The sequence below is a fragment of the Apaloderma vittatum genome, unplaced genomic scaffold (assembly GCF_000703405.1).
Source record: "Apaloderma vittatum isolate BGI_N311 unplaced genomic scaffold, ASM70340v1 scaffold3992, whole genome shotgun sequence".
NCBI lineage: Eukaryota > Metazoa > Chordata > Aves > Trogoniformes > Trogonidae > Apaloderma > Apaloderma vittatum.
In genome coordinates, this window is record NW_009701728.1 from 46,802 (window position 1) to 62,396 (window position 15,595).

At 39.0% G+C, this 15,595-nt stretch overlaps 1 protein-coding gene across 1 annotated transcript; it reads left to right on the forward strand.

Annotated features, from left to right (window-relative positions):
* Positions 1-4,019: 4,019 nt before the first annotated feature.
* On the forward strand, positions 4,020-14,020 carry GPR183 (G protein-coupled receptor 183). The gene is made up of 2 exons (XM_009879237.1): positions 4,020-4,126; positions 12,916-14,020. Exons 1-2 carry the CDS (start codon positions 4,086-4,088, stop codon positions 14,018-14,020), a joined length of 1,146 nt encoding a protein of 381 aa, XP_009877539.1. The 5' UTR covers positions 4,020-4,085.
* The last annotated feature ends 1,575 nt before the right edge of the window (positions 14,021-15,595 follow it).

Below are 15,595 nucleotides of genomic sequence, written 5' to 3' on the forward strand. Positions count from 1 at the left end.
CTCTGTGTTCCTACAGGCTATCCAGACACTGCCATATGACACTTAAGATACCACCCTTTATTGTGAAAATGTTAAACATTCTCAACAACATTCCTTAAAGTTAGGTAACTCCCTAGAATATGACCGCCCTTGTGAGCTGGAATCCTCTGGCTGACAGAGCCCAGAACTCTAAAGAACCGTTGACCGTGCCCAACCAACCCTTTTGCTGCACAAGAGCAGGACAGCCCAGTGCCTGAAGCCTCTCAATACCAGCAAAAGCATTAGGGTACATTGCCAATAGTCATGTATCTAACTGACATTATTTCACAGGAACGAAGGAAGAAAGCAGAAAAAAAACCAAACAAGATAAAACTTGAAGCTGTGCACCTTGAGGGGAAAAGAAAGGTTCCTCCTGTCCATGGAAATCTCAGCAGAATCACTGCAACTTTGAGTTCATTAAAATAAGAGAACAAACAACTGCACACTTTACAATCCCCTCATGAAGACAGAAGTCAGACACCTACCTCTTCTAAAAAAACCCTGAGTTCCATTGTAAACCAGTTTCAAGCTTCTTTACTTTCCCATTTGTGAGCTAATCCAGACCTTTCCTCTTCCGCTGGCTAGCATTTTTCTTCCAATTTCAGTTTTAATTTATTCATCATTAATCAGATGCTAACACATGTAATCATTATTCTTTAGCTTTTCCTAAAAAGATCAGTTAATTCTACCTCCCCATAACATCTGTTGTCCAAAGCTGACTTGAGGTACCCAATCATTTCTACTCCGCCAGCCAGCTGCAACGTACAATGTAAAATCTCTTCACAATGTCGGCGTTCACAATACACAGCCCTCAGGCAAGCAACTACTGCAGACCATCAAAGAATCATTTAGCTTATAGAACTATGAAGATAACTTTTTATTACTATTTTTTAAATCAAGGCCTTTAATGTATGATTAGCATGCTGCCATTCATGTGAAGGCCAAAGGATGGAGACAGAGATGAAACTGAAGGAGTGCTACAGGAATGGCTGGCCAAATCCTGTGCCATAAATGAGTACAGCATCACAGGGACAACTATTTAATGACTAAGTTGTTAATGTCAACGAGGTGATACAGCTAGTTACTGATGGTTACCCACTGAAGTTGCTGCTCTGCACCAGATGCCTGCAGCAAGTGATGGCTAGTGACAGCTTACCGGGTAGCTTTGCTTTCATGACTGATCACATTAATCGAATGGGAGTTTGAGTACAGCACGAGCGGGGAGCTCACACCTTTCTAAAAAGCAGGGGTTCCCTGTGAATCCCATAGTTGGCTAAACCTGACACAGAAACTGGAGCAAGACCAAAGACACACAAAGGCGTGAGGAAATTTTGAAGGGATTTAGATGGCAGAGTATTTTGTTGAGGTACAGTTCAACAGCTGGACTGAAATTTTTAGTCTCCCAAGTTCATCTAAGCTTGAGTGCTTAATTTCTTCTTTTTCATCCAGATTAACCTAACACATTTTATTTGGCCTCTGCAGAGTTACCATGACTCATTAGTGAGTCATCATTTACTGTTCCTCTAATTTAAGTCACTTGAAAATTCAAGTTTGTTCAGAAATGAAATACAGGATTCAGCTACAGGTTAGTTTTAGACACCTCATTTGTCTCCCAGAAAACAAAAAGAGTTAGTTTTGGAAGGAAAGGCAGTTTTGCAGTTAAGAAACAAGCTGGCTAGATTAATTTTCTGGTTGATCCATAAACACCCTGTGTAATTCTGAGCCATTTCTTACCATGGGTAGTAGCTCTCTACATGTAGAATTGTAAAGCTAAATCCAAAACCATTTGTAAACTGCTCAGATAGAGTAAGGACTAAGGAAGCAGACTGAAAAATAAATCATCACAGGCAACACTACATACTTATCAAAATATTAACTCCACTGGTTTGTTGTCACTATCTCTGAAAGTAACAAATTATTATATTAATTTACATGTTACTCTCCTTGCACACAAAATGCAAAGCAGTAAACTTTCGCACACAAAACCCAAACATGTATCACACCTTTTAATACATGCCATTTCTTGGTTTAAATGTTCAAACCTGGAACAGTCAAACAGATATTGAACAAACAGCAGCTGTATAAGAACAGAAAACGAATAGCTAGAAGGATAAATGAGTGAGTGGAAGAATGCAACCTGCATCATATAGCTCAAGCAATTAACATCATATCGTGCTAGGCTGGATTGGTAGCTAACACAGTGTAACTCAAAGGGTACTATCTAGTAATATATCTTAAAGGCAGGCAGTATTTTATCAGATCGTAGCAGGAAACACATACTGGCATTATTTTATAATGGTAAGACTATCCTTTAATAGGAAGCTGTGCTACTAATGTCAGCCTTTGAGCAAAGGCTCCTACATGCCTGTGTATCTCAAAATTTTCCATTTCTACTACATATTTTTGCTGCCAGACAGGGAACTACATTGCAGTAAAACTTTGTGTACATAAGAATCAAGTTCCCTGTTGAAGAGATTCTACTCTGTGATGAAGCTAAATAATTTAAAAAAATAAAATTTAAAACCAAGAAAGGAAAAAATCCAAAAATAAGACCAGTAAGTTTTCTCAAAGACTTGCTGAACCTAGCATTAGAAGATAAATGCCCGCAAAAACTGAGGAGCTGAAAGCCCTAGGTTGAGCCCTTCAGCTTCCTGGCACCCAAGGGGAATCAAGCCCTGTCTGCAGTGGGAGTCCAGAACTCAAAAAATCAGCCTTGAGTGCCCACTAAATGCTCCAAGCAGGCACAAAACAAGGTCATAAGGCTCTACTTTATTCTACTGTAGCAAAACCATTTTCCATAACACAAGGTGCATTTAATCAAGTTTAACTTTGTCATTAGATCTGCATTTACTGTAGGCTTTCTGATGAGATGGACACGTGAGCTGAGGTCGTGTCCCTACACATCTCCAACACTGCAATGGCAGCAAACTCTTGTGCCGTGAGAGCAGCTCAATATTTCCAGAGAGCCATTCCACTCTCTGCATGGGTTGGACCTGCTAAAACTCATCCTGCCCACTTGTTAGTTCTTTAAAATCAGGCCACAGAATGAGGGCATATCAAACATAAATAGTCCCTTGTAGTCATGAACTATCAGTATGAGTTTTGGGGGAAAATCCCAGGTAAGTATCAACCAAAGCCTGAAGCAGGAAACAACAGGATTTTCCATCTATCTCCGATCTCTAAAATCCTTGTAATGAACACAGAAAAAAGGTTATTCCAGATAGCAACAGGCTACTTCCCAATTTGACTTTCCTTTCCCACTACCTAGCCACCCATTTTCATGAATATCATTTTAGGGGAATCAGATTTGCATTTTAAAAGCTTTTTCTCTTTAATGTTTTAACCTTACATACTATTATTGTCATCATCATCATCCTTATTATTATTATTATTATTGTTATTATTATTATCCTTGCTCAAGATGCAATAAACAGCTAACAAAGGCACACACCCTCATTAATGTCAAATCATCAGAGTCCTTCAACTCCCTTACATATTTTCAAAGGGCATTTCTGTAAAGCCTCATCATTACGATACTAAAACAGTGCCGGGAATGTACCAGGGCTGTCGAGATGTCTGTTTTTACGCAGCACTTCAGTATGCCTCAGTTCTGAGGTTTTCTTACGCTGTGTCAGATTTATCAGGAAGAAGCACTTTTAAAGTGTGTACTGATCATACGGCTCTTTGCTACAAGCTATATTTAAGTTATTTAAATGCAAATGGCATATAAACAAAGTTTTTGACTCAGGGATTTTAGCTGGTCAACAATTAGTCAAGTAAACCTCTGGGTAAAGTCCCTTCTATGAAAGTCAGTAATGCGTAACTTCGGGGAGGAGGCGGGAGGGTTGTTTCTAATTTCTCTCTTTGAACAGACTAATTGTAAAAGGATTAAAAATAGAAGCTTTCACATCCCATAAAACTGTAGGCAGCAAATCAAGACCAGCATACAAACAAGGGTTTTTTTTAAAGCACTTGAAAAAACCTACCCCTCCCACAAAAGAGACTCACGTAATCACTCTTGAAAACAATATGCAAGGGTGAACTTTCACAGTCAAGCCATCCTGCTCATGCCCTTAACTGCTCAGAGGATCCAAGAAGCTACAGATATGTAAGTACAGAAAAAGATTAGCTATCTGATCTTTTTTTTTCACTGAACAACAGCAAATCCAGAATAATTTTTTTTTTTTTTTAATTATACTGAATATTTTCATGTGGTAGGAAGGATAAATGATCTCTGGATGGGAGAGACAAGGTTCGAGGAAGAAATTCTGTGATATTTATGTTCACATAGAAATATGGCCCGTTAATTTTTATTTAAAGGATCTGTTGACCCACAGCATCAACAAGCTATTTCTAGTCCTTTCTCATAATACAGTATTTCAACAGTCACAGGGAAACATTCGATACTGTGATAGCTTAGACGATTTTTTAGCAATAGTAAGGTAAATTGTGCTAATGCAGAAACAACCACTGTACAAGTAGTAGGACAAGCACTGCAGTTCTAAAATCATTCACTGAATCTCACAGAATATCTTAACAGTAGGAGACAACCTTAAAACATATTTGTACAATGGTCATGAATGCATAGCTTCACATGCACTCCTTGTCTATGAAACAGCCTTATTATCAGCTCAAGAACTTCTTAGTCACTCTTCTTAGGTCTATATATTACTAGAATATATTTTGGGGAATTCCAAGTTTAATGAGTTAATTTCTTTTTTAACTTTTGACATGCGTTTCTTTCAAAATTTTCTAGAAGGAATTATTTTTCTGAATCACAATCACCAAAAATCTTTTTCCTTATTACTGATCTTCCTGCCACAAAGCTAAAGAAATATTACAAGTGACATGATTTTTGTTATCTTCCCAATTAAAAAGAATCCATTTTTCCCATTATACTGGCAAAAGAGGATAGACTTTTCAACAGAAAATAACTCAACTATCATTTATTTAAAAACAAGAGATGGCATGCATGCCTTTGAGCGCAGGATACAAAAGCTCTCTCTAACGTTTTCATGGCTCCTCCTTAAGAGATGAGGGAACTGAAAACTTATTTGGCAATTAGTCTTTAAGAGCTTAAATTTCATTAAGAAGTATGTACACTTGTAACAAATAATAAATTTAAACTAGAGTTCTTAAACTGTAATCTCTAAATTGAAAGATTGTTTCTACACAGGTTCTATATCACCCAGAAAAAAAATAATCATATAAAACATGTTCATGTTTTCTAGTACTAAGGTACAAACTGTTATTTGTCCCCTTTTTATTTCTGCTTGCAGGAATGTAACTGTCAGTGAGTGGGTCAGGGTTTTATTTTATTTCTTTGCTATATTTTAGCTTCTCATCTTTTCACATTTAGTACACTTAGGCAAGTAAACTGAAGGGAGGTTAATCATCTCAGCATCAGCACAGATCTTCACACACATCTTTGGCAGAGATGATTTATGTTAGATAGTTCTCACGCTTTTCATAGGATGGACCACATTCCAAAAGAGTTATAGAATCACAGAGTCACAGAACCATAGAATCATTAAGGTTGGAAAAGACCTCTAAGATCATCAAATCCAACTGTCAACCCAACACTACCATGACCAGTGAAATTCAGGTAAGAGTGAGACATCTAATCTTCAAATTACTTCCACTTTTTCTTTTAACTAGTTACGCAGCATTTCAACTCTTTATTTCCATTTCACTTACTGTAGCTTCTATTATTTTTGAGCACCAGACATAATGTCATAAAACTGTAAAATCTACAGCAACAGATAAAAGCAAAACCATAAAAATCACACAGTATGGGCATCTGCAAATTGTTAAGTACTTAATATTATAAATCTTCATAGCCATCAATAAGACAATTTAAATCATGAAATGCATACTTAGGATTCTCTGACATCTGGCTTACAAATTTGGCTTTAGTATTCCAACAAATTTGGGTCTATATCAAGGAAAAGTAAAAGCACTAGCCTGCACACAACCTCAACAAAATCAGCTGTGAGTTGTGACCTGAGGATTCAGCCTTCAGTCATTATAGGATCACAGAATGGCCTAGGCTGGAAGGGACCTCAGAGATCATTTAATCCAACCTCCCTGTCATGGGCAGGGACGCCTCCCAACTAGATCAGGCAACACATGGGAACCAAATGGGGCTTGAACCCACAACTTTGGCGTTATCAGCACCGCACTCTAACTGACTGAGCTAACTGGCCCCCACTCATTGGCATTTAGGACACAAAACTGAACAGCTTTTGAAAAAAGGTAAATTAACATAATGCACTAGAAGCTCTGAGTGTTAAAGCATTAGAAAGAAACAGGAAGATTTAGGACATGCCTGTCTTCTTGCCTCAGCTTTTATTAACCCACCTGTAGTTCCCAAGGTGCCAAAACATTCACCTAGATATCTGTACCTTAGGTATATGTCCTTTTGATATTAACAAAGCGTCCCACTATGCAACTCAGTGTGCATAGTTTCTAACACACATAACTTAGTTGAATCAAGCCTTTTTCTCAAAGACATAAAACATGCTACACTGAAAATCACCTGTCGAGTAAATTAGAAATCCAAATAATAAATATGACTTGTCATAATTTTAAAGATTAAGGAAATAAATAAACATACATAACCACAGCACTGCATATTTCCTGTCTTTTACCATTTTTAAACTCTATAAGACTTACACAGCTTATACCTATAGAAGACTGTAAACTCAGTAAATCCTCAGGCCAGGCACTGCAGGGAAAAGCACTCCTTCTTAAATCATTTATACTCTTTATCCACACACAAACAACATTATTCCCCAACACTGTTTGTTAAAGAAACACATATTGCTTGTCTCAAAGTGACTAAACCATACTATGTATGGAGTCAGGAGAGATCTTTCTAACGATCTGCTGTGCCTTTCCAAGAATTTAATTAGCATCCCTCTTAAATTAGCTACTGGACAGATGGACCAGGGATTCATCTCCAAAGAATGAAAATCATGGAGACAGACAAATCACACATTAGATTCCAATACACAGTTAAAGCCTTCTACATCTTCCTTGTCCTGCTGAATGGTGCTCCTTCAGCAAAAGGAGATGAGAAGGAGAAAAATCATTTAGCATTCAGAGAGAGCTTTGTGCAACTGCTTGCACTTAATCCAAACCCCTATAACCCAAGGTTGCAACACTGCAATTGCTGTCTCACAGCTTAAGTCTATGTATGTAAGATTATAATATTACATATAAAGCTCATCATACGTGAACATGTCTATGAACCAGAGCTTTGGAACACGTAGTACTTCCAGACTGGAGCCACTGGGTTGTTCATCAAACACCTTTTGCAGTGGGGACTCTACTCTGAGACAGGCTCTTGAGTACTGCAGTATAAATGTACATCAAATAGATAATGCAAATCAAATGTTTTCTGGAGACTTTCCAAACCCGCCTGGACGTGTTCCTGCATGGCTGCCCTAGAGGATCCTGCTCTGGCAGGGGGGTTGGACTAGATGATCTCTCGAAGTTCCTTTCAACTCCGAACATTCTATGATTCCATGATTCCTAAACCAACTCATTTTCCTTCTTTGATGAGCGTAAGGTCCTCCCAGGTAGAAGCAGAAAGCAATGGCCATTTCCCTAGGCTGGAGATATCGTAGGACACAGTGAATCTCAGAAGTATGCTGGGATCACAGTGAACTAACTTCAAAAGCTCCCAGTGCAACGATATGCAACTCTATCTCAAATTACCTCATCAACTGAGCAGAAACAAGCAGGGATATAGTGATGAGTATGCTTCCAGGTACATCAATACCAAGAGGCATCTGGAACATAGAAGGTTCCGCAAAAACATTAGGAAAAACTTTTTCACTGTGAGGGTGACAGAGCACTGGAACAGGCTGCCCAGGGAGGTTGTGGAGTCTCCTTCTTTGGAGACTTTCAAAACCCGCCTGGACGCGTTCCTGTGTGACCTACTGTAGGTGATCCTGCTCTGGCAGGGGGGCTGGACTAGATGATCTTGTGAGGTCCCTTCCAACTCCTAACATTCTGTGATTCTGTGAACCCCATCTTCTGTGCGGGACTAAGCTGGGGCTAAAATGGATGTCACAAGGACTACTTTTGTCCTTTGGTGAAATATTTGAGAGGTTCACCTTGAATTGCTAAAACCATGAGACTGCATAAAGCAGAAAGGCTCAACAAGAACAGGGACTGCAAATTAACTGTAGAGAAATTTAAATGAAAGACACCCACATTTTTTAGCATGGAGGTTGACTGAGCAAAACCTGCAGTACAAATGGCTAATTTGCTTATCTTCGATGCTCCAAATTCACACCAAACAGCATTTTAGAAAATATCCTTTAAATGAAAAGTTAGTGGAATCCATACACAAACAATTAAAATAATAACATAACCTGTATTATACAGGAGGTCACACGAATAAGTAAGTGGCCTCTGTCACTAAGTACAGCGTGTCTGCAGACACAGACAATGTAAAAACCTGAACAACCTTCTTCACAATACTGATATGAAGACTGGAATTTTAAATACTTTATGCTTTAACATTTGTCATGTATGTCTATGCCAAAAAATTGTGGCAGTTTAAAAAAATTATTAAATTGGTAAAGTAATGTTATCTTTTTTTCAAGTATATCCTTCAAAATAGCATCATTAATAAACACAGAAAGCCACTGGGCAGGAGAGTTTAATCCAACAGGCTAGAAGAGCAAACATTCTGGTGGTGATTCTAGAAGGCAGCTTCAGTGGTGTATCTGGATTCACAACAGTAAATGGCCATGTTCCCACAGGTATTCGGGCACATAGTCCATTAAAATCAGTAAGAATCAAGCCTAACTATTCTGAGCTTTGCAGCTGTAAGGAGGTAACATCCTCCATTTTTGCTCCAGGAATGCAAAACAGACAGAAAATATGCAAAATGGGCCTGCTGTCGGTTTTTCAGATACATTCTGTGGAGGATGTCACATGTTCTGTATGTATAAGCTGATCACTAACAATTATTGCCAGGAAATAAACAGCAATCTGACACAAGAAATGCTATTTTAAAAAAATAAAAGAAGTCTTGTCTTACTCAGTAGTCTAGATGCCTTTTAGAAATAAAGTATTTTTTTAATCCAGCCCTGTTCCAAGACTGGGAAGACAAGGTGAAACAGCTGCTGAGGGAATGGGGTTCATCCAACAACAGTAAGAGCTCAGATGTACAAAGAAATTACCACAGTTCAGGTGATGTGCATTATGTTGTCAGATGGTAGTAACTTTATCACCTGTTTGGGCCCCAAATACACAGTATTTGGGCCCCAGATACACAGTATGCCAGAGGGTTTGGGTTTTTTTTAAAATAAAATATATTCAGGTAATATAGCACCTAAACACACCATGGTGATTGCTCAAAAATGCCAACACATGCCTATACATAGAGAAAATACTAATACTCATCTGGAGTATTCTAAAATGTGCTCCCCATATGAACAGCCAAACTGGTTTAGGGACAACAGAGAGTCCAGTTCCAGGCTCCCCAGTTCAAGCAGGGAATTGAATTGCTGGAGAGGGTACAGAAAAGTGCTACAAAGATGACTAGGGGACAAGAACATCTCTGCTATGAAGAAAGGCTGAGGGAATTGGGGCTTTTTAGTCTGGAGAAGAGAAGACTGAGGCAGGATCTTATCAATGCTTGTGAATACTTACAGGGTGGGAGTCAGGAGGCTGGGGCCAGTCTTTTTTCAGTGGTGCCCAGTGACACGACAAGAGGTAACAGGCACAAATTTGAACATAGGAAGTTCCAGCTCAACAGGAGGAGAAACTTCTTTACTGTGAGGGTGACAGAGCACTGGCACAGGCTGCCCAGAGAGGTTGTGGAGTCTCCTTCTCTGGAGACTTTCCAAACCCGCCTGGATGCGTTCCTGTGTGGCTGCCCTAGGGGATCCTGCTCTGACAGGAGGTTAGACCAGATAATCTCCAGAGGTCCCTTCCAATCCCTAACACTCTGTGATTTGTAAAAAAGAACACTTTCCTCACCCAGGGCTGCCTCCCTCAGCAGGCAGAAGAGCCTGCTGGCGTCCTCTGTCAGGGAACACATCTGATGTGCGTGCTGCCCTTCAGGGCACCATGAGCTGTGGTCCTCCAGCTTGCTTTCCACCTGTTTGTGGCCAGTTTGTCCTTCCAGGCAACTGCTCGCCATTTACATCCATGTTAGTATCATCGATAAATACAAACTTTCAGCTAGGACTTCTTTTCAATACAGCCACAGTTTTATGTGATGGTGAACAGTCGAGGACAGGCTGAGGGAGCTGGGATTGCTCAGCCTAGAGGAGAGAAGACTCTGGGAGGACCTTATAACTGCCTTCCCATACCTGAAATGAAACTACAGGAAGGCTGGAGAGGGACTTTTTACTAGAGTGTCCAGTGATAGGACCAGAGGAAATGGATTTAAATTGAAGGAGAATAGGTTTAGACTGGATCTTAGGAAGAAATTCTTCAGTACGAGCATGGCAAGACTCTGGAATAAAGACAAGTTGTGGATGCCCTCTCCTTGGAGATGTTCAAGGTCAGGCTGGATGAGGCCTTGATTCCAACCAAAGAGATTACGTATTCTGTGATGTTTGTATAATAGATACTCTACATTTTACAAACATTTATAGAAAGACAAATGAATGGATGTGACTATTATGGACATTATTTATGAACCAAAACTATTACAACTTTACAGTGAAAATAAAACTATTCTGTTAATATGCTGTAGCTAGTTACTGCAATAGATTTATAATAAATCTTAGATTATGTATCTCTATATATAAGAATTGATTTTACCTACATTTCAAGGAAGGGATGAGTAGAAGACAGCTGCTATGCTGACAGTGTGAATACATAACCACAGGCATTTAAATAAGAGAAATAAAACAACATACCACACTGACTCTTATCCAGGTGCCTACACAAACCCACACCATTTTCTACAAAAAGCAGTTTGTTACACTTATGTAAAACAAGAGCAAGCCTACACACTGCTAAAAGGGAAAAGACAAAACAGAAGGGCCAGAACTAGCCTCAAGGTAATAACTACTGTATTATGCAATCATAAAACACAATAAAACCAAGATAATGTAAATGGTGTGGAATTAATTCTTAAATCTGCACTACAGCTGAAGTTGCTGTTTACTGGTTTAATTCCCTTATTCAGATCACAAAACTCACACTTCAAATTTGACTTCCAACCCTGAATGCAGTATTCCTACCTCTTGACACATGGAATCTAAGAATCAGAACACTGTACCTCTGTCAGTCAGAAATCACTCACCTGTCTTTCCTACTGCCTGTGTGACACGGCAAACACAGACTTAATATACTATTTGGATGGCAGATCTCTTCCTTAAACATAGGTAATATAACTTCTTTATGTATTTGAATGCACACCATCCACTACTGGCAGCTTTACAGAGTATCTCATATCCCCCTGCTAACGTAGTCCTAGGTCTGATCAGACTGGCTAGTAATACAGTAGGTGTTGCAGGTACATTTGTGAACAACCTAAATAAGTCAGACAATCTCCTCAAAGCATGAAAGAAGATGCTAATCTTTTAATACTTAGCTAATACAAATCTAAGGAATACTTGGTTAATACAAAGCTTAGTTAATACAAAGCTTAGTTAATACAAAGCTTAGTTAATAGCTTAGTTAATACAAAGCTAAGGAATACTTTCTAAAATGTGTAGCTTTAAACCCTTAAAACTGAGAGGTATCTTCCAGAAAGACAAGATACAACAGGCTACAGGTGTTTGTAAATACTGTGTGTTGAAAGGCAGATCCTCAGGAAAAAAACTAGACATTTTAACTAAAGGCACCAGATGGATTTAAAACTTGGGTTACAGCAGCTTTTATCTCCAGATAGTACTCTGCGTTAAAGCAGAAGCAATCTTGTTTTGACTGATGTTTTAATCCATAAATGTGCCTTTAAGAGGCATCATTTTTGCAGAACAGATGCTTGAGGAGTAACATTAAATGCTCACACTACACAACTGTCAGGTAACCTAAGAAATATTTTGCACTGGAAGCAGTATCAACAGGATGGGGCTCTTTCTGTTTCTGAAATTCTACTGGATCATTTTTTATATTTTTAAGTCCCCCAAATCACTGCCACTTTGGAGCTCTACCATGCTATTTCTGACTGTGCAGGTTAAACAATTTCTGAAGTTTAGCAAATTGACAATGTGTAAAATATTTCAGCTAGGTTATGTCTCTTTTACAGAACCACTAAAGACTGGCTGAAGTAGCAGTGTTAAGAATTTATGTATGTAACCATATCTGAATCAGAATCCAAAAGTAAATTCTTAAAATCAGTATTAAATAAACTGAATTACTGTAATGCCAATATGGTAAGAACACTGAAAAACCAGTATTAAACAAACAAAATCAGTACTAAACAAACTGAATTACTACAATGCCAATATGGTAAGAACACAAAAAAATTTTAATTTCTCTAAACAAGTTAAACCATCACAATGTGACTTGTTAGAAATGAAAACTACCACAAAAATAACTGAAACACATTTTATCCTTTATCACGTGGTTTCTCCAGGCTCCTTTTTACCCTCAGATTGCTTTTAACAGTCTCCCACCTCCTGGCCATCTATAAAATTTACTTTCCAAACACTTTACATCCCTGGCTTATTATTTAGTCCCCTGTCTGATTCTTTTCAGGAGAGAGGAAATTGGGATCAAATCAGAAAAGCCAAAAGGAGACATTTCTTTTCTTGTTTTCTGAAGGTGGCTTGAAAAGTAGTTCACCATAATGAAGTTTCATTTCAGTTTTTTATAATCTTGCTTTTTGCAGCAGAGAGTGGCCCTTGTTTTGCAGAAGAAATTTATCTACATTTGTCACAAAATGTTCCCTTTTGTTGTTTCTTTTCATGCTAGGGCTACTGAGCTTCCCACAGCAACAGTGGTCACAGAAATGGACACTTTCACAGCTCCTCAGACAAATGGTTCCACCTGCGACTTGTACGAGCACAAAGACACAGCACGGATACTCCTGTCCGTCTTCTACAGCTCCATCTTAATTCTTGGCGTGCTTGGAAACACCATCGCCCTCACCGTCATCTTTAAGAACAGGAAGAAGATCAACTCCACTACCCTCTACTCAACAAACCTCGTCTTCTCCGACCTCCTGTTCTGTATCGCCTTGCCCACAAGGATAGCCTACTATGCCCTGGGCTTCCACTGGCCGTTCGGAGAAGCGTTATGTCGAATAACCGCTCTCTTGTTCTATATCAACACCTACGCGGGTGTAAACTTCATGACGTGTTTGAGCATTGACAGGTTTTTCGCCGTCGTCCACCCCTTCCGATACAAGATCAGAAGGATTAAATATGCCAAGGGCATTTGCGTCTTCATCTGGTTTCTTGTATTCAGTCAAACTTTTCCATTGCTTATACAACCCATGTCGCAGGAAGAAAAAGAACGGACTACATGTATGGAATATCCAAACTTTGAAAAGATAGCACATCTACCACTTATACTCCTTGCTGCCTGTTTAATCGGGTACCTTATTCCCCTGGGGATTATACTGTTTTGCTACTCCCAAATTAGCTGCAAACTTTTTCAAACGGCCAAGGAAAATCCACTGACGGAAAAATCAGGAATAAACAAAAAAGCCATCAACACAATCATATTTGTAATTATAGTGTTCATCATCTGCTTCACCCCATATCATGTTGCAATCATACAACACATGATTAAGAAGCTTCAGAATGAACCTTCTTGCACTGAAACTAAAATTTTCCAGAAGTCACTCCATTATACTGTGTTTCTAATGAATTTTAACTGCTGCCTAGATCCTTTCATCTATTTCTTTGCATGCAAAGGATATAAGAGAACTGTAATGAAAATACTGAGACGACAAGTAAGCGTATCAATTTCAAGTGCTGTCAGGTCACACCATGAAGAAAGCTCCCGTGACGTGGGAGAAACACAAATGACTGTACTTGCAAAAACTTCCAATGGGAAGCTACCTGAAAAATAAAGTCTGTACTACACCGCAGTGGAGCAAGCTTAAAAATGCAGGGTCCACAGTAAAAATTCTTTGTGCTCCCTGAACAGTAGCTTAAGTCAGATTCTGTTTCTCAGGATGTCAGGAAATCAAGGAGTGACGTTGGACTGAAAAAGAATTGTCACAGGACAGCAGGAAAACTCAGCGTTACAATTTCCTAGCTATATCATTCCGACTGCTCTCATTTTCCTCAGGAAATATGCATCACTGTGAATGTTCAAATTCCGTACTGCACATATGTGTGTCTGGATGCTACTAACTCAAGCAAAGATTTGGTTCACAGTTTGGGTGTCTGAGAAAGGATTAAACACAGTTCAGACTGACTGCAAGCAGAATATCTGAAAATTGCAGCGTCTCTAGCTGAGCTCCAGTTACGGCAATGGTTTTGCTAGCCAAGCCACACAGGCAAAGAAAATCACACCTTGAGATAAAACCGGACAATTTCTGTGCATGTGTGACTATTACAAGTTTATAGCCCTTTGGAGGTGAAACTGCATTTTATAGTGTTTCAAGCACAAATGTCTTACTGGACAATTCACATAGGTAACACTGTCAAATGTAATACATGAAAAATTCATGAATTGTTTGGTTCTCCACAACACTGAATATCTTCAATATATTAAACCATTCATCTTTGCAAGGTGTATTATCTCTTTACTCCTTTTCCTCAAGGAGAACTTCTCTTTCTAGTGGGTATTGTAAAAAGTCTCTACTCTAGTTGTATATAAATTATTTATAAACACAAAAAATAAGTTGAAGCGAGAGACTGTAGCATGAAAATGTCACAGTTTTGAAGAGCAGAGATATAGGGTTCTTCAGAACTTCTGCTAAAGTCAGACATGGACATAAGAGAAATGTTTTAGAAACAGGAATAAATGTTCACTGCTGAAGCCACCAAAACAGTAAATTAATGGGTTAATTCTGACAGCAGGACATGACCATCTCTTTTTAAGAGCTGTTTACCTGAGAGATCAATAAACAACAGCATGGTTGGCTGGGAAAGAACAAGCTTTTTTTTACAGCGTATGTGGGGTCCCTCTGGGCACACCGAAACTGGGCCAGTAAAGAGACTAGATGACTTAAACACATCCTGCTGGAATCAGCTCAATACCAGTTGACTCTCCAGGATGCAAGCCCTGGGTTCCTGCTGTCGTGCCCTTCCGTCATGTGTCAGCTTCCTTCCCTACTTCATTCCTGGCCCCTCTGTTTTTCCTTCTGTCTTCTACCCTATTAATGTGCCTTCATCTGCCAACACAACGTGGTAATTGCACCGTCAGAGTGTGATGGAAAAGGAAAATTGAAGAGTGCCTGATAGTTACTGGTAAAAGCTATGTCAAGAGTTAGAATAAACATTATTTATTCCAACTGTATCTCTCTGGCATTGTGGTTGTACTGGAAGTCAAACAAAGTTGTGTTTGTCATCTTTGCAATTTCTTCCTTCCTCACCTATCGATCTCCACCTACCTGAAAACATGGAAGGGTCATATCTGAACAGGAGTATGGAAACATTAAACTAACAATTACTTTCTTTCGGAAAAGAAAATGCAA